This window comes from Epinephelus lanceolatus, chromosome 9 (genome assembly GCF_041903045.1).
Source record: "Epinephelus lanceolatus isolate andai-2023 chromosome 9, ASM4190304v1, whole genome shotgun sequence".
Classification (NCBI taxonomy): Eukaryota; Metazoa; Chordata; class Actinopteri; order Perciformes; family Serranidae; genus Epinephelus; species Epinephelus lanceolatus.
This window is the reverse complement of record NC_135742.1, coordinates 32,732,988-32,756,108: the sequence shown is the minus strand read 5'-3', so window position 1 is coordinate 32,756,108 and position 23,121 is coordinate 32,732,988. Positions and strand designations below refer to the sequence as shown.

General features: G+C 41.3%; 2 protein-coding genes across 2 annotated transcripts; one reads left to right on the top strand and one right to left on the bottom strand.

The window, feature by feature from the left end:
* The first annotated feature begins 450 nt into the window (after positions 1 to 450).
* On the top strand, positions 451 to 6,502 carry LOC117252783 (carnitine O-acetyltransferase). Its single transcript, XM_033619949.2, has 14 exons — positions 451 to 628; positions 2,257 to 2,526; positions 2,642 to 2,760; positions 3,324 to 3,377; positions 3,495 to 3,660; positions 3,790 to 3,964; positions 4,120 to 4,298; positions 4,390 to 4,490; positions 4,567 to 4,686; positions 4,773 to 4,895; positions 5,398 to 5,533; positions 5,620 to 5,682; positions 5,778 to 5,915; positions 6,020 to 6,502. The coding sequence occupies exons 1-14, from the start codon at positions 602 to 604 to the stop codon at positions 6,233 to 6,235; spliced, it is 1,887 nt and encodes a 628-aa protein (XP_033475840.2). The 5' UTR covers positions 451 to 601; the 3' UTR covers positions 6,236 to 6,502.
* Positions 6,503 to 6,593: 91 nt separating this feature from the next.
* On the bottom strand, positions 6,594 to 21,468 carry adamts13 (ADAM metallopeptidase with thrombospondin type 1 motif, 13). Its single transcript, XM_033619946.2, has 29 exons — positions 21,279 to 21,468; positions 20,907 to 20,970; positions 20,559 to 20,692; positions 17,843 to 17,926; positions 17,490 to 17,614; positions 17,244 to 17,390; positions 16,054 to 16,188; positions 15,612 to 15,762; positions 15,409 to 15,513; positions 15,136 to 15,287; positions 14,937 to 15,000; positions 14,451 to 14,577; positions 14,212 to 14,360; positions 13,991 to 14,111; positions 12,923 to 13,003; positions 12,648 to 12,829; positions 12,308 to 12,464; positions 11,806 to 11,935; positions 11,542 to 11,721; positions 11,221 to 11,419; positions 11,043 to 11,145; positions 10,829 to 10,958; positions 10,517 to 10,696; positions 10,219 to 10,423; positions 8,879 to 9,155; positions 8,653 to 8,796; positions 8,390 to 8,569; positions 7,267 to 7,442; positions 6,594 to 7,172 (listed from the first exon to the last, which is right to left on the bottom strand). Exons 1-29 carry the CDS (start codon positions 21,354 to 21,356, stop codon positions 7,017 to 7,019), a joined length of 4,116 nt encoding a protein of 1,371 aa, XP_033475837.2. The 5' UTR covers positions 21,357 to 21,468; the 3' UTR covers positions 6,594 to 7,016.
* Positions 21,469 to 23,121: the final 1,653 nt, after the last annotated feature.

The following is a 23,121-nucleotide window of genomic DNA, read 5'->3' as shown; positions in this document are numbered from 1 at the left end:
GATCAACGCAGAATATCATTCTGTAAATGTATTATTTATATCAGGGCCTGCTTTTGTTAATCAATAAAACTAACATCATTTAAAAACACTGATGTATTGGCTTTAAATCGCAGCTTCAGCTCCAGATGAATTATAGCTTATGATCATAGATATAAGCCTACATATATGGGATTCATAGTGACCTTGTATTTATTCCACTTCTATCATTTCACCAGTCTAGTGGGATATCATATCTATAATTCACGACTCTGCCATAACTAAAATGAAAAGATAATAGTTTATTAATGGCTCGTATGGATCGCTGGAATCTATTATTTCTTCTAATTAATTAAATAGTATAAAGAAATGAGGCAGCTTGTTATCGCTGAAAGATTTTGTGTCAGATGCTTTTGCAGCAGCAGCAGCAGGCACGCATGCACTAAACTCCACCTGGGCAAACAGAGTGTTAGTGGAGAGCCCGCAGTTGTCTTTGCTCGTCGGGTCCGAGGGGGGCGGATAGCCGAGAACACACGGTGTGCTTGTCCTTGAGACATGACTGCCCGAGGGTTTCCCATCTATATTCCCGGGACAGCCAAATACTTTAGCGCGTCTGTTTGACAACATGCTGGGCGTTTTAGTCAAGGCCGCGGTGAGTGCATTACTTTTTCAGTCTACATGTATTTTAAGTGCGTAATAACAAACACAGCAACGTAACGTTTGTTTGTACGGCATCAGCACGGGCGAAGGGGGTGGGGCGCTGTACGGGACAGCAAATATATGGCAATGATAAGTTAAAATATAACTTATGTCTCACCGCAGCAGGCTGCTGGTGTGCTCTCTGGTATGAAACGGTGTTAATGTAGAGCGCCATTTAGCAGCCCCGCTGTGTGACATTATGCATAACATTAGCTTAGCTTTGCCGCTAGCATAACAGTTAGCTTAACATTTGCTGCGCATGCTGCCGTGCAATGACACCAAAAGAAACAATATCATAGTAGTTTTATTCGATATAGAGTCCCCACTCATTGTTATCATTCTCCTTATAATCTCTGCTGTAGCATAAATTAATAAAAACAACGCAGCAACACACAGTTGTCATAGCGTTTTATTTTGAAAGCGTCTACCGGAAGTTCGTCAGTGTATCCTAGAAGCCTGGCACAAATAAAACAATCTATTCATAAATGTCAGTGATTTATATCACTACTTTCATTCAATCACTCCTTTTCCCACTTTGTGATTAATCTGAAGAGATTCCACCCACATTTATTTTTAAATCTTATCATCACTGTATCAGATAACGACTCAGTATTGATAACAGCCAGTCAGCATGAGGGCACGCATCTTGCTTTTCATGTGTTTATTTTAGCCACCATTTCCAAGGTTCAGCTGTGTCAACCTTCTATTTATAAGCTGGCAGAGTGGAGACCAGCACGTCCACTCAAATAGTATGACTGCCTTGCCCAGTTGTTTTGGTGTCAATTTTCACAGTTTTACTCACCACACTGTAAACGATATGGCTTTGCAAATAATTAACAATCTTGTTAACGACACTAAATCACGTTCTTAATTAACCCATTCGTTTTACTCGAGGCTTCAGTTGCATACACTTACAAGATGTCGACACCTGGATTCACGAGACAGCATCAGTCAGCTCTTAAATCCAGTTAATCTCCTGGTTTGACTTGTGAAATTATCACTACACACTTTGACTTTAATAGAAAGGTAGCGAGCCTACAGTATTCCAGTGTAGTTAGTTAAAATATCTGAAGAACATGGCAAGGTTATGATGGGCCCCTGGGCACAGATATGTAAAAGGACACCCTACCTCTCATACACAGGAGCGAGACACACAGACTTTGTAGTGGTTTTGTCTTTTTTGTCGTTGTTATTTTGCATCTGTTTGTTGTCCTTGTACATCTTTTTGTGGTTTTGTGTCTCTTTGAGTTAATTTTGTGTCATTTTTTGGTTGCTTTGTGTCACTTTGTGGTGGTTTTCCCCTTCTGTAGTTCTTTTGTATCTCGTTGTGGTCATTTTTATGTCCCTTTGTGGTCATTTTGAGTCCTGGTCAGTTCCTATCAATTTGAGTTACATTTTGCAGGTGAAGGCCAGGAGGGGGTCCTTACACTTCGGGCCCCTGGGCCTGTGCCTGGTAGGCCCATTCAGTAATCCATCCTTGCTGACAAAAGAACAGTTGTGACACTTTCTTAGTGTTAGACATTATTGTTCACTGTATGAACAGCAAAGGAGAGTTGTGCTTATTAACACCATGTCTTCCAGCTGCGGCCTGGCATGGTGAAGCCATGTCGCCTGGTGAGACCAGTGACACAGATCCCAGAGAGGTCACTGGTGGACCAGAAGGGTTTACCGAAGCTGCCTGTGCCACCCTTGAAGCAGACATGTGAGCGATACCTGGCCGCTCTGGAGCCCATTGTCAGCGAGGAAGAGCTGGACCACACCCGACAGCTGGTGAATGAGTTCCTCAAGGGTGGTGTTGGAGAAAGGTTGCAGAAAAGCCTGGAGCGACGGGCACGCAAGACAGACAACTGGGTAGATATCTGTGTGTTTAGCTGAATATTTCGCTTTAAGTCTTTAATCTGTACAAGCAATGGGAAAATGTATAAAGGCATAATATAGCCTGCTTTCTGACCACTGTATTGTGTAGCTGTCAGAGTGGTGGATGCAGTCAGCCTATCTAGACTGCCGTATGCCAGTGGCGGTCTACACCAGCCCAGGGGTTGTCCTGCCTCGCATGCATTTCCAAGATCGACAAGGACAGATGAGGTGAGAAACTGGGATCGTCAGTAACTTAGCTGTTTATCTTATGAAACAAATGGTCCCAAAAAAGAAGCACCAGTACCTCTAATGTGTTGCTGTGTATATTCCTTGGGTTCCCATAATATCAGTTAAAAACCTCACTTGTCTAGTTCTAAGCACACTCATAAAGGTGTTTGCAAAAGTGATTTACATCGTGTTGAAGTGTAGTATAAACAAGCTCATTTGAAACAGGAGTTTCAAGCCGACCTTGCCTCCACATGCTAGCTATTTAAAGCACTTTGGGCGCTCATAGCATTGCTCAGCTGTTTCTGACTACTGTGACCCATGGGATATGCAGTGAGCGCAGTGGCCCCAAAGAGGAAAACTCCACTGAATCCAGTGTGAGTTTGAAGTGTGCCAGGTACAGTAGGCAGTGGCACTAGTAGGTCATACTTGTAAATATCTCTATTCAGAGCTGACTACTGATAACTCAATGTTGTGTGGTCTGTTCACCACTCATTTGAACATTAAAACAAGCTATAGAATCATCATATTTTTCTCAATAACACACAATGATGTCTTCTGTGCAGGTTTGCTGCCAAACTGATTGCAGGAGTTTTGGAATTTAAAAAAATGATCGACACGTGAGTTTGCCCGACACTAATACAATTATCACACTGTTTACAGAGAGCTTGTGAACACCATGATTTTCAGTTGGTTTACAAAACTGCCAATGTATAACGTGACATGCTGTGTCATAGTGATACCCTGCCTATAGAGTACCTGAGTGGGAAGCCGTTGTGCATGGACCAGTACTACCAGATCCTGTCCTCCTGCCGCGTCCCTGGTCCCAAGAGAGATACTGTTGTAAATCACACCATCGGGAAAAAACCTATCACTCATATCACTGTGGTCCACAACTTCCAGGTACTCTAGATGGCACTGCTGTTCTTCTCCTTCTAGACATTTCAATAGAAACTGATTTTGTAATCTCATTGTCATTGGTGCAATACTGGATCTGTGGCTGATCTAACCTGACCTGGCCTTTCTTTCCAGTTCTTTGTCTTGGATGTGTATCACAGCGATGGCACCCCGCTGACAGTAGACCAGATTTACATGCAGTTGGAGAAGATCTGGAATTCATCTTTGCAGACTAACAAGGAGCCGATTGGCATCCTCACATCACAGCACCGCAACACCTGGGGAAAAGCCTATAACAATCTGATTAAGGGTGAGCACAGCAGAGACAAAAGCTTGCAAGAAAAAGCTCATCATCAATAGATTTATTCTCTATGTAAAATCAATCTCGCTGAAGAATCTAGACTATTTGTGAGAAAATCTGTTGTGGAAAAATGTGATCTTAAAGGCGGTTATATTCCTCTTCAGATAAGACAAATAAGGAGTCAGTCCGTGCCATCCAGAAAAGTATCTTCACAGTTTGTCTGGATGCCCCGATGCCACGTGTGTCAGACGAGCTGTACCAGAGCCGTGTGGCTGCACAGATGCTGCATGGAGGAGGAGCTCGCTGGAACAGTGGCAATCGCTGGTTTGACAAGACAATACAGGTCCGTTTGAGACAAATGACTTAACATTAAAAAATGATTAAGTACTGCAGTGGTGGTGAAGAAATTGAATGTGCTTATCAACTGTCCTCAGTTCATTGTTGGTGAAGATGGCACATGTGGACTAGTGTATGAACACGCACCGGCCGAGGGTCCACCCATTGTGTTTCTCATCGATTTTGTTGTTAAATACATGTAAGTTTCCTCCCAATTTTGGATGAGTGTTGTCCCCATTTTCAAATGGACTAAGTCTGTCATATTGTCTCAACAGGCAGAGAAATGAAATAGTACGCTCTCCCATGGTTCCCCTGCCTATGCCTCTGAAACTGCGATTTAACATTACACCTGAAGTCAAGAGAGACATTGAGAAAGCAAAGCAAAATATGAACATGTATGTAAAGTGCAGTTATTATGATTATTGGCTCCTCATTGATGTCAGACATTTTGTTTAACTCACTTTTTTCTTTGTTTAACCAGAATGGTGCATGACTTAGATGTGAAGGTGCTCATGTTTTCACATTTTGGAAAAAAGGTGCCAAAGAAACATGAGCTGAGTCCGGATGCTTTTGTGCAAATGGCGTTTCAACTGGCCTACTTCAGGTAAGAAATCCCTTTTCTGTAGTTGAAAATGATTTGGAGATGGACAGACGGTAACTTTTAGACAAATAAATAACTTTTTTTCATATTTACTTAAACAGTCACTGTTTATTGACAGTAGTGTATGAGACAGATAATTTGTGACAAAATTATTTACCTTCTTGTAGTGCTTCTGATGTCAGAGAAGGCAGTGTTTGACATGTACAATGTTGTTGGCAGTGCAGCGTGTGCACTAGCAGTGATTGACGTGTGTTAGAAAACTCTCCTGACTCTGATTGGTTGTTTTCATTCAGGCACAAAGGATTCTTGTAATCCCATTAGAAGCCACAGGGGGAGGCAGAGGAATATGATTTTTTTCACAGATGATCTGTCTCACGTACTGCTGTCAGGATGTAGTGAGTGTTTCAGCAAATATGACAAAATTTAATTTTTTATAAAAGTCACCTACTGAACCACATCTTGTTTAATAATATTATATATCCTGTGTGCTGTTTTTGAATTCCAGGATGTATAATATTTGCTGCTCCACATATGAGAGTGCATCGTTACGTATGTTCAAATATGGGCGAACAGATGCAATCCGTGTAACCACTGCAGACTCATTAAAATTTGTCGAGGCAATGCAAGACCCAGCTAAACAGGTACTTTTAAACCACTAGAGTTTTACAATAAATGTATGATTTAAGGCATGTAAGCTGTCTGACTGAGCAGTAAATGTTCCCAACAGAACACAGAGAGGCTGGCGCTGCTGCAAAAAGCTGTTGAGACACATAAGCAGAGCACGTATGATGTAAGAGCTGGAGTTGATCAACATAAAAAATCTTAGTTCCATTACACCATCTGATTAATTTCAGTTCTACACATTTAACTTTTCTGTTTTTTTAGGCAATTCATGGACAAGCCATAGATAGACACCTCCTCGGGCTAAGGATGCTGAGTATTGAAGACCTGACCTCCATGCCTGAGATATTCATGGATACCTCATTTGCTGTGGCGAACCATTATAATCTGCTCACCAGCCAGGTATATTTGTATTTTAGAAAATCAAGTCTATTATTGCTGAGCAAATGATTATTTTTCCGTCATATTTGTTTGCTTGCCCTCATTTCTGCCATCCCCATGTCCAGGTTGGCTCCAAGACAGACTGTGTGATGTGCTTTGGTCCAATGGTGCCAGATGGCTACGGAGTGTGTTACAATCCCATGGACGAGCACATCAACATCGCCATCACGGCCTTCAACAGCTGTGACGAGACCAACGCTGCCAAGTTTGCCCAGGCTGTAGAGGATGCTCTGTTGGACATGAGAGCTCTCCTGGAAGACACAGCCACAGCCAAGCAGTGATCCCACACAGGAGCCTGGCGTTGGTGTTAGTGTCCCGCCAGGCTGTACGGGAGCTGGAACTGAAGCGGTGCCGGAGTCAGTGGCAGAGCGCCACACTGACATAACCGCACAATGTACTGAGTGTGCTGGAGCCGAGGGGGAAACCTGTTATCAAGGGATTGTGGGAAGTGCAATGTGTGACTGCATATGTGATGAGAAGCAATTCTTTATGATGGAAATTCTATATTTTATTATGTTGTGTTATATATAAACTATCAAACAACAAAATTTGCCTACTGTAATAGTATATATTTTTCTTTATTTATACTTTTCTAGTCCCTGGTGTAGAATGATACTTCTCACTTGACTTAAAGATATTGAGTGCTTTGGTTTGTTTATTATTTATATCAGGTAAAAATGATCAACGTATAGGAATGAAAACCAGAAGAAAGTATTTAGCTTAATAGAGGTTAATGGCTAGAAGTTTATGGCTGTTACAAAAACACAAGTATTTCATGTCTAGTGTGTAGGATTTAGTGGCATCTAGTGGTGAGGTTACAGATTGCAACTAACTGAAACTTACGTGCCAAGTGTGTGGGAGAACTACAGTGGCTGATGTGAAAACACAAATGAAATGGCCCTATCTAGAGCCAGTGTTTGGTCTGTCCGCTCTGGGCCACTGTAGAAACAACATGGCAGACTCTATGGAATCCTACACACTTGACCTTAACTAAAGAAATGTAAAACATACATTTCAATATAGTGAAACTTGTTAGTTCCTGAAAATACAGAATATTTGGTATCAAAGACGCATAAAGGCATATTCAGCTCGGAAGCTCCCTTTGGAATGCAGGTAGTGTCCATGAAATTCAATCTCAGCCATATTTCCAGAGGAGTGCCACTGAAACAGCTGCTGGCCTTTAAACACATTGGTCTTTAAGACATCCATGTCCCGGATCTGTACAAGAAACACAAGACAAAACAGAGCAGCAGTCATTACCCTCACACTTGTGCAGCATACTGAAACAATGCATGTTAAAGCTGGTCCGCACCATGATGTATGTAGACTGGGAGTTGGTGGAGTTGAATACTAATCCTATGTGCAGCGCTTGGATTCTGATCTTGACTGAGGGAGGGGCGTTGATAAGGACTCGACAGGTGTGGTTGGTGTTGGATGTTGTTGGATTCTCAAAGACACCAGCTGGGGAAAACAGCTGGATGTCACAATCTGTGGAGCATAGACACGGTACAGTTCATCCCAACAAAACATCCTTAACACCTGTATGGTCAAATGCAACAACCAGGTAATTAGTATCATATTAGGCGATTAGTACAAATCTGGTCAGGTGCTGAATCAACTTAAGTCAATTTTTAGGCAGTTTAAAATGTTAAAATGTTGTCATCTCCAACTTCATAGGTGAAGGTGACAAAGTAAAAGCACAGAACGTCACAATTTAACCTATTGTAGCTGAATCAACGCCACTCTGACAATTAGGGTTGCCACTAACAATTATTTTCATAATCATTTAATCTGCCTGTTATTTTCTCAGTTAATTGATTATTCGTTTGGTCTAAACATGTCAGAAAAAATGGTAAAAAATGTCCATCTCAGTTTCTAAAAATCCAAGATGATGCCTTTAAATGTCTTGTTTTGTCAGTCCATAACCTAGAGGTATTCAGTTTTCTATGATATTAAGCAGAAAACACAGGAAATTCATATTTAAGAGGTTGAAAACACAAGTTTTATACTATTTTTGCATAAAAAAATTACTTAATGATTGATTCTTGTTCTGTCAGTCGATTAATTAATGAATCAACTAACTGTTGCAGCTCTACTGACAGTCACGACAAGGAAGGAGCATTTTAAACTTGGCAATATTTTCAGCTTCACTGTATTTATTGCAGAGTTTTGTATTGGATTGCATTAGACTGTGCAAGTGTTCACAATATTGCATACACCTCTCCAGATCCAGTTTTGAATCTTTATGTTGCAATAGGCTCACACATTGGGCTCAGGTCACCTACACTTGCATCCATTCCAAAAAGCAAGCAAAGCCATCTTTCATCCAAAGTTTTGAGATGTAGGATGTGTTAGCGGTCTGAAAACTAAAAAAAAAAAACAACCTTCAACTCACCCCCCAGCTCTGCGTGTGCTGACCACACAAGCACTCTTACCCTGATGGTGGCTCTTCTTCGTGTTTTTCTGCGAACTGAAGGTAAACACAACCCCGGCCCCTGGGGTGAGCAGGTTTTGACGCACCAGCAAGACGTTGGTTCTGGTGGTCAGTTCACTGCCTGCTACCTGCTCGCACTTCCTCACAAATGCCAGTCGGTCGAAAAATGCAACATACTCCTCTGTGGAAACACACGCACACAGTGACAGATGTTTGTATAGCTGCTATAGTCACAACATAGGACATGTGTCTGACAAAACTTACTCTTTCTGCAGTTCAAGGAGCCAGATTCCACTTTAATATTAATGACCTCATCCAGGGGTCGACCTATGGATACCATGCAACGACCAGTCACGTCTTTTAAGTCCACCACGCCAGACTCCTCCAGGAGTAGCTGCCCACATGCACCTGGTAAGAAGCACACACTGTAATGATAATCCTGCAGCTGCCTTCAGCTCCGCCTGAGAATGGGTAGTCAATGTGTACTGACTGGGTTTAGGGGTTGGGGTGGTCATTTGAGTGGCCTGTGGGATGGTGACTGCCTCTGTTGGACTTAAAGAAGGATGGTCCAGTGGGTGCTGTGGCATCACTGCAGTAGTAGCATCTGAGGTGGGTGGCATGTCTCCGCAGCTGCCCGTGTAGCAGCCCTGGATGGTGATGGGTTTAGGCATGTGCATACAAAGCAGAGGGCTGAGGGGGTCCGGCTTTGAGGGGCCCATGCAGGACACAGCTCTAGACTGGATCCCGTAGCCGCAGGGCACTGAACACTAGATAAGGAAGATACACACAATAAACAGGACTCACATAACAGAAGAGAAAGAAGCGTAACAGGTAAATATGGGGTTGCTTTTCTCGGAATAAGGAGCGGAGTTCTGAGGAAAGCAACTGCTCTTAAAGGGCCACAGCCCCGTGTCTGCAAACTAAACACTTTAATAAGAAGCTATGTATAATTATAAGACTTTTTCTCCAGTTCCAGACATCAATAGGTATCAGTTATTCCCATACAGTAAAAATCTTCAATACTTTTTGTCAGTGTTACATTATCACTGCATGGTAATGAATAAGAGCAGACTGGTTCGGAAAGTCTTCACCGCATTACCTCAACAAAAAATGATTGTGGACTTGCTCACTGTGATGAATCACACACCTCATGCAAGTTTCAAGACTGTGCTAATAAATGGAAACTACTTGATGTCTGGGATGGTGGAACAATAACATTTATACTTCAAAAACACAGTAAACAGGTTTGTATAATGACTACCTATGTTGTAAAGTAGATGTAATTTGAAGGAAGTGGCCAAAAACATGCAAAACCATCATCATGGTGCTTTAAAATGGGATGATTGCTTAATATTGAAGACAGTAATAAATCACGTAAATTCAATAACAAGAAAAAGCCCAAGTGTGTTACTTCAGGTACTGTTTGCAGTTATAATGTTTAGATTTTTACCAATGGTATAACAGCTAATATATTATAGTATAATTTATTTCACATTTCCACTCATTGTGTCTCATTTTATTATTTTGGCCTTATTATGTGGGCTGCAACTAGTGATTATTTTCAGTGATTATGAATCTGACAATAATTTCTTCAATGACTCAATCATTTTCTGTATAAAATGTCTGAATATAATAATAAACACAGTAGAAACAGTAAAGCCTCATATTTGAGAAGCTGGAAGCAGACATATATTTCTGCTTGAGAGATGATTTAAATTATTAATAGCTTATCAAAGTAGTTGTCTATTCACTTTCACTCAGTAGACTTAACAGTTAATCAGTCCAAGCTGATCATCATATTCCAGTCCATGTGTCTCCTGTGAAATGTACCTGGCTCCATGGTTTCACCTCCCACCTAAAGGTGCACACCTGCACCAGGCAGGGCACTGTGGTGGCAGGTTTGACAGCTTCCCGGCAGCTCTCCTCCGGCACCATGCTCTCCTTGCCTTGGACAAACTGGACACAAGATACGGTCCTCTGAGCTACACCCAAATCACAGGATGCTGAGCAGGGCGATGTGCTGAATACTTTCCACCTGGATGAATAACAGAGGTTTTTAAATCTTTTTTTTTTTTTGCCTGTGCAAGAATTAATTTCAGACGTGTGTGAGTATTTGTCTGTGATTCACCTTGCCGGGCAGCTGTGGTCGTTACATGAAACCACTGCTGTGGGTTTGGGAAAGTCACTGCACTCTGAATCCTCCACCACCTCCTCCTCCTCCCCTTCTGTTTCTCTGGCACAGTACAGCACCCTGTTGGCCACCCCTCCTCCACACGTTACACTGCAGACTCCTTGCTTTGAGCGCCACCTGTTTGTTGGAAAAAATATTTGGGTGCTGTAATTTTCAAACCCTTATTTCAAACAACACACCTTAAATTTCACGCTGAAGACAAATATGAGATTGTACTATGCTATATGCATGCTAAGTATAATATCTCACACGGGGGGGCAGGGAGATGTGTTGCAGCTCTCAGACTGAGGAAGAGGTTTGGTAGAAGCATCACAGTGGACGTCAGTCATCCTCAGTCTGGTCTGGTGGTCCATGCAGGAGAACCACACCTGCAGGGTTCCTGTACAAGCATGAGGCTTTGACTGACCTTATTCTACGAGGACTTACTGTTTCTGAGTGATAGCGATTATATTTCTTAACTTACCATTGCCACAGGTTTTTGAGCACTGGCTGATAACAGGACTCCAGACATACACAGGGGCCTGTCTGGAGCGTGGCGACACCCCAGACTTCAGCAAGGCCTGTTCCTGGTCAAGAAAGACTGTTTAGACACACTTCACATTTTGAATTAAGAGGGAGATTTTAGTTATTTTCTGCTTTACCTCTCCCTTAGATTCCCAACCAATGGGACAAACATCAGTCACACAGGGCACAGAATCAGGTGGTCTGATCTGCAACAAACAAAAGCTCTGATCCACTTCAACATCCTGACCATTCTCTGGCTGGATGCATGACACAACTTGTTTTGCCTCCCCTGGCCCACACACTGCTGAGCACTCCCCTGGCTCTGACACATGCCATCTGTGAACACATAAGTTAGTTTTCAAACTCGTGAAAAATATCTTCATATTCTGTGGTCATAGGAATTTATTTAACCCATGCACTCATGGTAATCAATAAATACCTAACTGCATACTGCATACCTGGCAGGGCAGTGTTGCAGGTTACATTTTTCAACAGTATTCGGAGCTGTGTCAGCTGAGCATTCAGAATCAGGAACCTTAACCACACTGGCTCCATCTTTCTGAACACATCTTACAGGACGCACTCTCTCTCCTCCACCACAGGAGGCACTGCAGGGCCCAAACACCCCCGTATCCCACCTGTGAAACAATAAATTATTCATGTATAACCATTTGTACTGAGCTGTCTATTAGTCCAAAGGAGGAAAACAGTATGAACTTAACCTGGGGGGACAGGGTGAGAGCTGACAGCTTGTGTGGAGCGGTACAGGTGGAGGAGGTGTTTCACAGTTGTGTTCCTCCAAATGGTTGTTGGTATCCTCATCTATACAGATAGATACGTGCCTCTGTACACCTGTAGAAAGAAAGTAGCTTAGGGAGGGCCGTTCACCCCACAAAACTGCATGTATGCACAGTTAATCATTTCAGTGGACATTTGCTAATGAAAACATCTGCGATCGGAACAATGACAAAATAAATTTGGCATATTCAACACTGCAGTACCCTCATAATAGAGAGACACATTAAGGATGGGATAAAAGCTTCTTTAAAAGGTCAGTATTGCTGCACATTATTATACAAATGCCTCGTCTCATTTGTAAAACCCACTTGCTCATAAAACAAGAGTGCTAAGGCTAAAATGTGCAATCAGCCTGTGAATTTATAATGACATGCTAGGTATTCTATTTGTGCCTTTTGATATGGTTAGTGATTAACAGGCTCTTACCTGATCCACAGGAGACAGAGCAGGGTGTTGTGAAGAAAGCCCATTTCCCTTTTGGTGTAATGCCCATCAAGTCACTGTTTCTGGTTGGTACGTAGAACTGGTAGCTAATGTTTGGATTCGTTTTCTCTCCGTATTCTTTTCCATATTTGCGATAGACCTGACAAAGGCAAAAATAATTATAAATGTCAGATGCTGCACAGTTTTACGACTTGATTTCTGCACTTGATTATTCTTAACATTGTATAAAGATGTAATACGTGATTGCTGAAGTTTTCAGTTTTCAAAAGTTGAAGAAAGCCCACCAAAAGAATTTAAAAAATGACAGTTTTTCTCTCCTGACCTGTATGTTTATCTCTTCTGACAGCGGCCCTGGCAGCAGCAGCTCCTCCATCTCAGGCAAAAGGTCAGGGGTCAGGTGGAGACGGTAGTCTAAGCGATAATCATCCAGCAGGGAGGGATGGGTCATATTCAGTGCCATGCTTCCCATCCCAGACACAATGTATCTACCCCCAAACATTACAGCTGCGGACACAAATGCCAAAAAGTTTTAGAGTTTTAGATCCTGTTAACCATTTTGGAAAAAACATAAATCTCTGGTAAAGTGATGACGCTCACCCATATGAGTGAACAGAGGTGCCGTGTTGACAATATGAGCCTGTGTGGCATTCACTGGCAGAGTGAGGAAGGTTGTGTACTCTGAAACAGAAAGCACTTAATCATAACTCATGGAAGGTAATACAGGAGTTAGGGCTGCTTACTAATGAACCTATTGATTATTTTTGCAGTTAAAGCTACAATTGGTAACTTTTAGAAAAGTAACTTTTGTCACATTTGCTTAAACTGTCACTAAATCCTGAAAGTAGGACAAAAGCCGGATAATCTGTGGGAAAAAAAATCATGTTCCCCTCCATTCTTGTTCCAAATATCCATTGCATCTGAAAGAAAACAACCAATGAAAGCAGAGGAGCCCCTAACGCAGCTGTCAGTCATGTCAGTCATTCTCCAGACCTGCAGTCAAACTGTCAAACTAGGCTGTGCTTATCAAAAATAAATCAATATTCTATTACTGTAATGCCTATTTCTCACCTCAAATGTTTTCAGAAACATATTTTAGTGACTGTTGAGTTGTAAAATGAGAGAGTTTGTGATGTGGCCAGTGGGTGGTGCTTTGTTTTGTCTCAACTTTTTCCAACATGGCCGCCGGGGTCACAAACATTCTCATTTTACAGCTAAACAGTACACTAAAATATGTTTCTGAAAACATCTAAGGCGAGACAAAGGCAATGCAATGACACAATCTTGATTAATATTTGATCAGCGCTGCCTAGTTTGACAGTTTGAACGCAGTCGCAGCTGTGATTGACAGCTGTGTTAGAGACTCCTCAGCTCTGGTTGGTTATTTTCATTCAGGCTCTTGCAATTAGGCCAATAGGAGCACTAGGAGGAGCCAGAGGAACATATTTTTTTCACAGACCATCTGTCTCATGTGTCACTGTCAGGATATAGCGACAGTTTCAAAAAATGTTTAAAAAAAAAAAGAAAAAGAAAAAAAAAGTTAAAGTTAGCTATGTTTATTTCATCTGAAAAATGTCTTATTTAAATGAGTAATCAATCATCAAAAATATTGTCGGGTCATTTTCTGTCACTGAATGTGTTAAATAGCTACACACTGTAATTTGCTACCTCTGGCCCGACCACCATTGTAGGAGTCAGAGATCAAACTGCAGGAAGATCCGTCTCCACCACACACCCCGCATACATCCATCACTTTCCCAGAGTGCAGCACACCATCACAGCCAAACAGCTGACCAGAGACAAACAGTACATTTAAAAAGGTTAGAGTACAACTAAAGTGTGAAAGACTAAGATTGCATTTGCTTTGTCATCTTCTCATTCTTCCTTACCTGGCATTTCCCTCTGAGACAAGCAGCTGTGGAGCCAAAGGGAGGCGGGCTGTCTGGCTCGCAGCGAGTCCCGTCCACAAACTGAGAGCCACGGCTCACTATGAAGTTCTCTCCTCTCGACTGGCACATATATCTGCACTGCTCGTCCCCTGGTTACGATGAGAAGAGCTCACATAAGGAAATGTTAGAGATAAAAGGTTTTAACCATTTATATATGGAAAAAAAATCTTTAGGCCCACCTTGTGCGAAGCCTATAGCAGGGATCCAGGTGTAGAAGGAAGCAATGTGTGGTTGCAGGTAAAGGGGGTGGAGGTCTGTTTGGGAACACTGCTCTGCCATGAAATCCAGCTGGGTGCTCTCACATGGCTGCAACAACATGTGTGGTCAGAAAATGATTTTCTTTTTTTTACTTTTCTGGCCTGATAATGGCGTCTGTTTGCACCTTCAGCCCCAAAATCAGAACATTTTTCTTGATCTAAAATTGATTTTGAGAATACCTCACTTTGCCTTAAGCTCATAGTCTCACTTTTAAATTCTTTGCTGCTAATTCTTTGAATTATCCTGTCAATGCCTTTGTTTTTTTAGGCTTGTTACAGGAGTGCAGGCTGCAAACTGCTGACAAAAGATCATTGAAAAGTGGGACGATTGTGGGTACAGTGATCCTCTGAGTAAATAGTATTGACCTACTGTACTGTGGAGGCCCACTGCAAACAGTAAGAACTTACCTGCTGGTGACAAAGTTCAGCTTCAATATCCGGTCCCTCACAGTCATTCCCTCCAAAAGCAGGTCTGAAAATCAGACATGACACATACGGTCACACATTCAGCAAGTCATATAAAAGTTGTACACTTTGAAACAGCCTAATTACATAAAGTACAGTCACAGGATTTAACTATGCCTGGCGCTTGCATCCCATTCGTTACCTTGGGTTATTGCATTTCCGCGTGCGGTGAGTGATTCCCCCACCACATTTCCGTGAGCAGGATGAGAACTCAGACCAGCTGGACCAGGAGCCGTGCACCACCACAGACGAGCTGAGCTCATCTGATGACACACAACGCCCCTTCAGACACCACTGGAACAAAGGAATGCACCTCATGAACAAACATGCTTGGGCCTTCTTGTGGTAGATAACACTCAATGATTCAATGGGGGAATGACTGCACCAGAAGGCCTCACTGATGATGCAGCAGTACCTGATTAGGTGCACACTCTGTCCCGTCCAACAGTGGGACTAGGAGACGTTTGCAGGAGCTGTCATCATCAGGGTTAATGTGACAGGACAGGACACGACAAGCTGGCTGATGGAAAAGGAGACCAATATTGCAAAAACGACTAGAAATGTGGTATATTTTTGATGTGAAATGCCACCTGGTGGCATCAAGCTGCTATAACATACCAGGTCAGGATTGGTGAAAGAGCAGGCTCTTGCAGTGCTACCAAAAGCTATACGGCACTGGTCATCAACTCCATAGTACAGACCAGGCTTCCAGTCTTGGAGGGAGCCTCCCAGTGCAGGCAGGTCCTTCACACATTCAGCTTTTCCTTCACTGGGAACATAAATACAAGTGACGTCTCATCATCAAGTCCAGACTACAGCAGTTTTGTACCTTAAATACTCACTAAGTTCATACACTTAAGATGCAATCAGATTTTAATCAATTTCAAATCTTCCAATTATTACATCAACCTTTCTTAAAATGTGAGAGGGGAATCAGTTAAAACAACCTGAAGTGAAAACACTAATGACTTATAGATGAAATGCCCTTTCAACAGTCCCAGGTCTGCATGATAAATGAGAGGCACTTTCATGCACAGCTGCTCTGAACAGGTTGGCCCACCTGAAGAATGTGAGCAGCTGCTGTCTGCTGCAGGGAGACCAGGTCAGATCCACACTGTTGTAGCCTCCATCAGAGGCCATCATGAACCCACTCCTGCTGCAGGTGTTCCCTACTCCGTCATGGTTGATTCCAAAACTGGGTGAAAGGAAATTAAATATAAAATGTTTTAAATTTATGTTATTTTGTGGATGTATTTACTGAGATGCATCATTAAGAAACCTTAATGTACGAGTTAGTGGTAATATTCAAAGTTTTCACCCTATTTTGCAGTGAATGTATGAAAACTTAAGTATTATAGCTGCAACTAACAGTTATTTTCATTGATGGTTAATCTTTCAGTTATTTTCTCTATCAATTGATTAGATTTGGTCTTTAAAATGTTTGAAAATGTTAAAAAATGTTGATGAGTGTTTCCCAAAGCCCACGATGACATCCTTAAATGTCTTGTTTTATCCACAACATACAGCTTATTGTCATAGAGGAATGAATTTTTTTTTTTTCACATTGAAGAAGCTGGAATAAGAGAAATTTGACTTTTTTTCCAGAAAAACAGATTAATCAATTATCAAATTAGTTGGCGATCAATTTATTAGTTGACATCTAATCGATTAATCATTGCAGCTCTATTGAGAATCTCCACTCAAAAGATTTGCTTCATAAAAACTGTCTGCTAATCAGGGCCCAGTATTGTTACTGTTCTTTAGTGATTCACCATATTCTTTTAACCAAGCTATAGATTGTGTTGCACGATAATGTTATTTCTTAATAATTCCTAGAATGAGCCATACCATTTGGTGCTAAGTATGTGGGAAAAAAATGAATGTCCATAAAGAAAAAGCTCCTTACAAATACAAGCAAATAAATATTTATTATCTATTATTGCACACTTTAATTTCCCTGTTTAATTGTATGCTGCGTGTTGTCAAACATTACATTTTTGCATGTTTACCTCACTGTGAACTCAGAGCAGCGATTCATTTTAATTAATTCGTTGAGGGCACACCAATTAAACACCGTCTCTACTTCCATATAATTAGTGCCAAATCACATCGTTAATTCCAGGAAACTTGGAAAGTATTCATAAAATGCAGCCCTGTAAAAGAAAGTGTTACCTAATAAGGTTCATGAGCTGCAATGTAAACTTTAATCAGATATTGTAGATTCACTGTTGGTCCATGTGTCTGCTTTACCTGTGGCCAATCTCATGAGTGATAGTGATCCCCAGGTCAAAGCCTGTGTCCTCTGTGATCACACAGCTCCAGTCACTGGAGCAAGCCCCACCCAGCTGTGCTACGCCCCTGACCTGCTTGTTCCCATCAGGCAACTCCAGGTCGTATCTGTTTGTGATGGTAGACATATAGTTAAACACGGTTTGTTCAGTCATAAAATATTAGGAAAATTTCTGTTTACGATACAGCCAGCTACATGTGGCACACCTTGTTATGTATAAGAGGAGATCAGCGTGGAGTGGGTCTGTATCGTTTGGGGGGTTTATCCTTCTGCCCCAGTCACACACACTTCTGAGAGAGGAGGTAATGTTGGGAGACATTTGGATTTCTGGCTAGAAGAGTGACCACAGGAACAAAAGTAAGGTACTGATATGTAGGTTGGTCCACCATTGCTGACACTCAGAGTCACTCTGGAAAACAGCATTAGCTCAGTACCTGTGAAGGTTTGAATTACACAAAAGCTAAAGGAATTTTAGATTACTGTTTTAATATACTACTTCTAAAATCTTCTCATTTATGAACTTTACTCTACATTGAACTTATAACATGGGGCCACTTACCTCTGGCTCTGTCAGGATGATCATGCGGACCAGGTGCACCCTCATGTTGGCTCCCAGGGCCATGTCTCTCAACAGCTCTGAGGCCTGGGTGGAAATTGAAATTTAAGTCAGATGAATATATTTCAGGATGTGCAGAGTGTAAAGGGACTATAGCATTGCAGTGTACCCTATAAGTCTGGCTATGTAAACATTTGAACATACAACATGTGGACTGATTTTTCTCTCTAATTGTGTTACATTTTACTTACATTAATTATTTATTCATTAGGCTACTCTTTATTTCAGCCTTCAAGTGCTGTAAATAATGTTGGTTTAAATTTAAGAAGTTACAAGTCACATCCCAGCCAACATTTGAATGTGGGGCCCATGTGGGTAATAGGTGGGCTGAATATGGGATTGTCCACGCCACATGCCCACATGGGTGGGTTTACCCGTGGGCCCCACATAGGTTACACTGCGGCTACCTGGGTACAGAGTGGGTATGAGCCCAAAATGCGCATCTAATCTAGTCTAATCTAATCTAATCTAATCTAATCTAATCCATGGGTAAACCCACCCATGTAGGCAATTGGAATGGGGCCATTATGGAACCCACTGACAATACCATATCCTCCTGAGACCCAAACTTTTGTTTGGTTTGCATTTTTAATTTCTCCCAACTATTTGGGATCAGCAGGACCCGATAAGTATTTAAAAAAAACGAAAAAAACAAAACAAAACACTGTCAATGATATTTAAGTCCCAATATCCTAAAATGAGACGATTTCGCCATAAAATGTGATCAGGTTTGGACCTTGTCCACTTTTGTGTCAGGATAGGCTGCAGACTGGCCTCGCAGAGATGGCTGCCATTTTGTTTGTACATGGAATAGTGTATTTTGATCTTACTACCACTAGATGGCACATAACAGTGTCCACGGAAGAGGACAACAGGTCTAAGGTCAAGTAAACCCAAAATGGCATGTCCTCATGTGAGGAAGTGCAGTCACAACCGGGCAAGGCCAAGTAGTTTGTGAACAGCAGCTTACAACAATACTATAATTATTATCACTTTAACGTAATTTAAGATTAGAGTAAAATGAGATTTAATTTTCTGAAGTTTTACATTGTAAATGACCGTTTCGGGTTTATTAAAAGACTTTACATGATTTAGGCCTAATTAACGGTGACTACATCTAGTCTACATACAGTATGTTGTGGTCTGTTCTTTAATTTAGATAGGGAACTACCTAACATGGGACACTTTGCCTGTAATTATGGTAAAGGTTAAAGGTTGGCGGAGTGATATGATAATGAGGTGATGTGTCACGATCGTCGTCGGTGTTCGGTTGTCCCTCTGTTGAGATGGACTTTAAAGTGGACCAAGTTACGACCCTGAAGTAGCTTTATAATTCAGTAGCTACAAGTTTATGGTTAACGCCACGAGTAACCAGCGTTACATTAGCTTTACTGTACCTCGGCACAGGTAAAACAAAGGTTGCGACTTTAAATAATCACTGTTTTAATCCTCCACCCGTCAAGCGTGCTAACTGACCCAAATCAAGCACACCTGCGATACGTGACCAACAGGTGCGCGCTAAGTCTGGCTAACATGCTAAAGACTAAAATGTTACCTTCGCTGAGGTGTGTGGGGCCTTTCTGCTGTCACAGTCTCAACTTAAAAACTTAAGGCCAGCAGTGGGACTCGCAAAATGACTTCCAGACAGGTGAGTCTGCTACAACACTGACACTCAACTGTGAAAACTCTACAACCACTAATTACTATCGTGTGTGTTTGTGGCTGGAGCTGCTGTGGAGTTTTTAACTGGTTGTCTGCTCTGGTAATGTTTTCCTCTGTTTATAAGTGGTGGCATCTTAAGTAGCCAAATATTGCTAATAATAATTTGTATTTATTTTAGATAATTCTTATTTAATTGTGTGTTTGGAGACAAGAGCTCTGCGTTGTGATGTGGATAGGGTAATGAACGTATTCCCTTTAGATTGTAGCCTAAATATGTTCTATAATTGAGTAGTTATATCAGCGGATGCCTGCAGGTTACCTTAGGTTTTAAAATGTCTTAAATTTTATAAATATTATTCCTGAGAAGTTATTAAATGTTCTTAAATTTGAATTTGTGAGGTCTTAATTATCACATACATTTTATTTAATTTCAGTTATCCTTCTTTTAACTTCTTTTTGTCAAAATAAGTCAAGCTCTTCTGTGTGTATGTCCACATTTCTGATTTTACAGATCTTGAAACCTTCCACTGAATCCGATACTGTTATTTTACTTTATACTTGCACTTACCCATCGGCAAAATGTAGAAAAACTCATTATAATAACCATTTTCCTAAATAAGACATACCTCTGCAAGGGACCACATATATAGACTACTACTTACCGGCAGTGCTTTCATAAGAAAAACATGATTTGTCCCAAAAGTAGCCTTAAAATTGGTTTAAAATTATCTTGAAAACCATTTAATTTAGGTGTCTAATACTGTAGACACCCTGTATCACATTTTTAAATGTACTCTATGTATATTTTTACTTTAACATTTACCTAAAGTACATTTTAATTGACCTCCTTTTTACTTTTCCCAAAGTACATTTTTTTTACACAAGTAACATGTAAAGTATGTTGCTTGGGTAAAAATTTCAATACATTTTTCCAGATATTGTTTTAAGGTACACAAATGGCAATCAACAGAACGTAGACTGTTATGCTCAGACTTACAATATTGAGGTTGGTGAGGATGTATCGTTCTGTATCCTGTTTGTGGACCTGCTGCACATCAGGCCCGACCACCACCAGCAGTTCCAGATGTGTGATATCAGGCATCAGAGCCGAGCGTCGCTGCCGCTCACTCACTGTGAACAATAGGAAGACACTGTATAGACATGTACTAGTGATCTGCTTATGTGTATTGTACCTGTTTTTGTAGTTAGTTTTACAAATACTATAAACTGGTGTTTTACTGTACCTATTACACTTCTTTACACCATCACAGAGAGAAGATTGTTCCCTTTACATTATCTGTTAGTCTTCAAACCGTTTTTACAGTTAACCCATAGAGAGACATACCTGAGGCATCAGAAGAGCCAGGAGCGGAAACTATGTCTCTTTGACTGGGGGAGTGTTGAAAAAGCTTAAAGAGGACACAGACAATAACACCATTTTTAGATCCTTCACAGCAGCTTCAAACCTGTGCAACCAAATTTAGATCTGTAGCCCAAATACTGAATGAAAACACAAAACTATTTTAGAGCTTTTGTTTCTTTTTGAAGTCACTGCCATGTAAATCCAGTAAAATACAGTCATGACTCTGGGCAGGTCGTGGGTTTTCACAGGATGATAAACAGTTTAAAGTTGAAGAGTTCAATGTACTTTGCAGAAGTCCTGAGCAGCGGAATCACTAACCGCAGTGCTCCTGTTCACCCGCAGCTTTCCACCTACCCCGTCCAATGGAGAACTCATTAGAGCGGCGAAGCCAGGCCGCAGTAACAGCAGACAGAGCAGAGTCGTAAAAAACATGTTTCCCCTCTCTTCCTGTGCGTCTACCTGCTCTGCTTAAACACCAGGACAATATGTGATCCTCCTCTTCAGCAGGACGGAGCCCAGCCAACAGGGTATGAGTAACATGTGTTTATGTAAACAGTAGGGACAAAGTTGATGAGTGACACACGTCATTTGCTATTTTTTTTTTTCTAACTTTGGGACCAATAGGACAGCTTTTCTTGTTTTTTTTCTTTTTTGTACAATGACTAATTTGTCTCATTTCTTGCCTTTAGTCACCGAGCAAAGAAAACTATCACAGTCCCTTCTGACTTCTTGTGTTTGAAACATTTTGATGATAAAAGAGAATCAGCAATGGCAGCTGCATGCTTTATTTAGTAACCAAAATCCACCTTCGGTTCCAACCCATATTTATATTTAGGCCTTTCACAGCTGCAATCGCTGCTGAATTAATCCCAATTATCATAAGTAATGTTGCATGTTGTTGCCTGTTGTAGCCATTGGAGGGCAGACGTGATCCTGCGGTAGGGCTGAAGGAAACTGGGAGGAAGAAGCGCACACACACACACACACACACACACACACACACACACACACACACACACTGGCCCACAAGAGTGTAACAACATAACATCCCTTATGTCCATAGCAGACATAAAACCTTATCTAATGCTAAATTGCTTATTTGGAAGGCAGGAGATTCACAGTGGAAACAATAAAACAACAACAGTACAGCTAAATCTGACAAGCTTTATCCTCTGGGTCATGACTATAATTATTTTCCTGTACTACTTAAAGTAGGCCAGATGAGGGATTTTTCTCTCTAGATTCAACTATTAGTTGTTCTTTTATTTTTAATAATCTGTTGGCAAGGAAGTAATTTAAAATATGTGATTATGCTTTTCTTCTTTCTTTGCTTTTGATGATATAAATACAGTAAAACTGGGCCCTAAAGATTGCGTCCTACCTCTAACACAGCGAGCTCAATGGGCAACATTTTCCTCCCGCTGTGATAATGACCCAAATGTCCAGAAAAAGCCAGAATATTCCACCTTTTTAGATAAACTCTCCAGTGTTGTTTCACCATGTTACTAAAAAGTGTTTGTCCTCTCTTTGTTCTCCTCTCCATTCCCCTTTCCTTCCTAAGGGGGTATAGTTTATCTCCATAAAGCTAGGATTCAAGCCCCATCTGCCATTAGTCTGCCAGATATCTGCCTGTTGTCAGTCTGAATTAACAGCTGGGTGTCAAAGGCATTACACCAGCATCGCTGCTCCACTAAAACCTCTATGCCCTGCTGGATTTACCGAGCACAACAGACTACAATAAGTGTTGTTGGATCCTCATGCCCATGTCTGTTCAGAGGAGGGTAGGGATTGTATATTTATGATCCTAAATTATATATGTCGAGCCATATGGGATACTCAAGTGGGCACAACAGATGACGCCTCAGGGAAATGTTATGTTGTTTGGTTGCAGTTGATGAAGAAGGAGGAAGTTGCTCATGCAGTGAAGTGTTCTGTTAGATAGTTGCAGCCACATTTTTGTCATCATTCTCTTGCAACTATGTTTTATTTAAAAAATTGATAATGTCCTCCAAACCTTCCAAATGGTACTTTCCATCCTTGGGACAACCTTTTGGATGGACATTTGGCTTACTGCATTTTGTATTGTGAAGCTCAACCTCTCAGCGGTTCATTCTGACATGCATTTATGTAGAGTGGCTCCGGCTTGTACATAAAAGGATTCTCATTCATCTGCTGCCCTTTGTCAGTCCCTCCATCT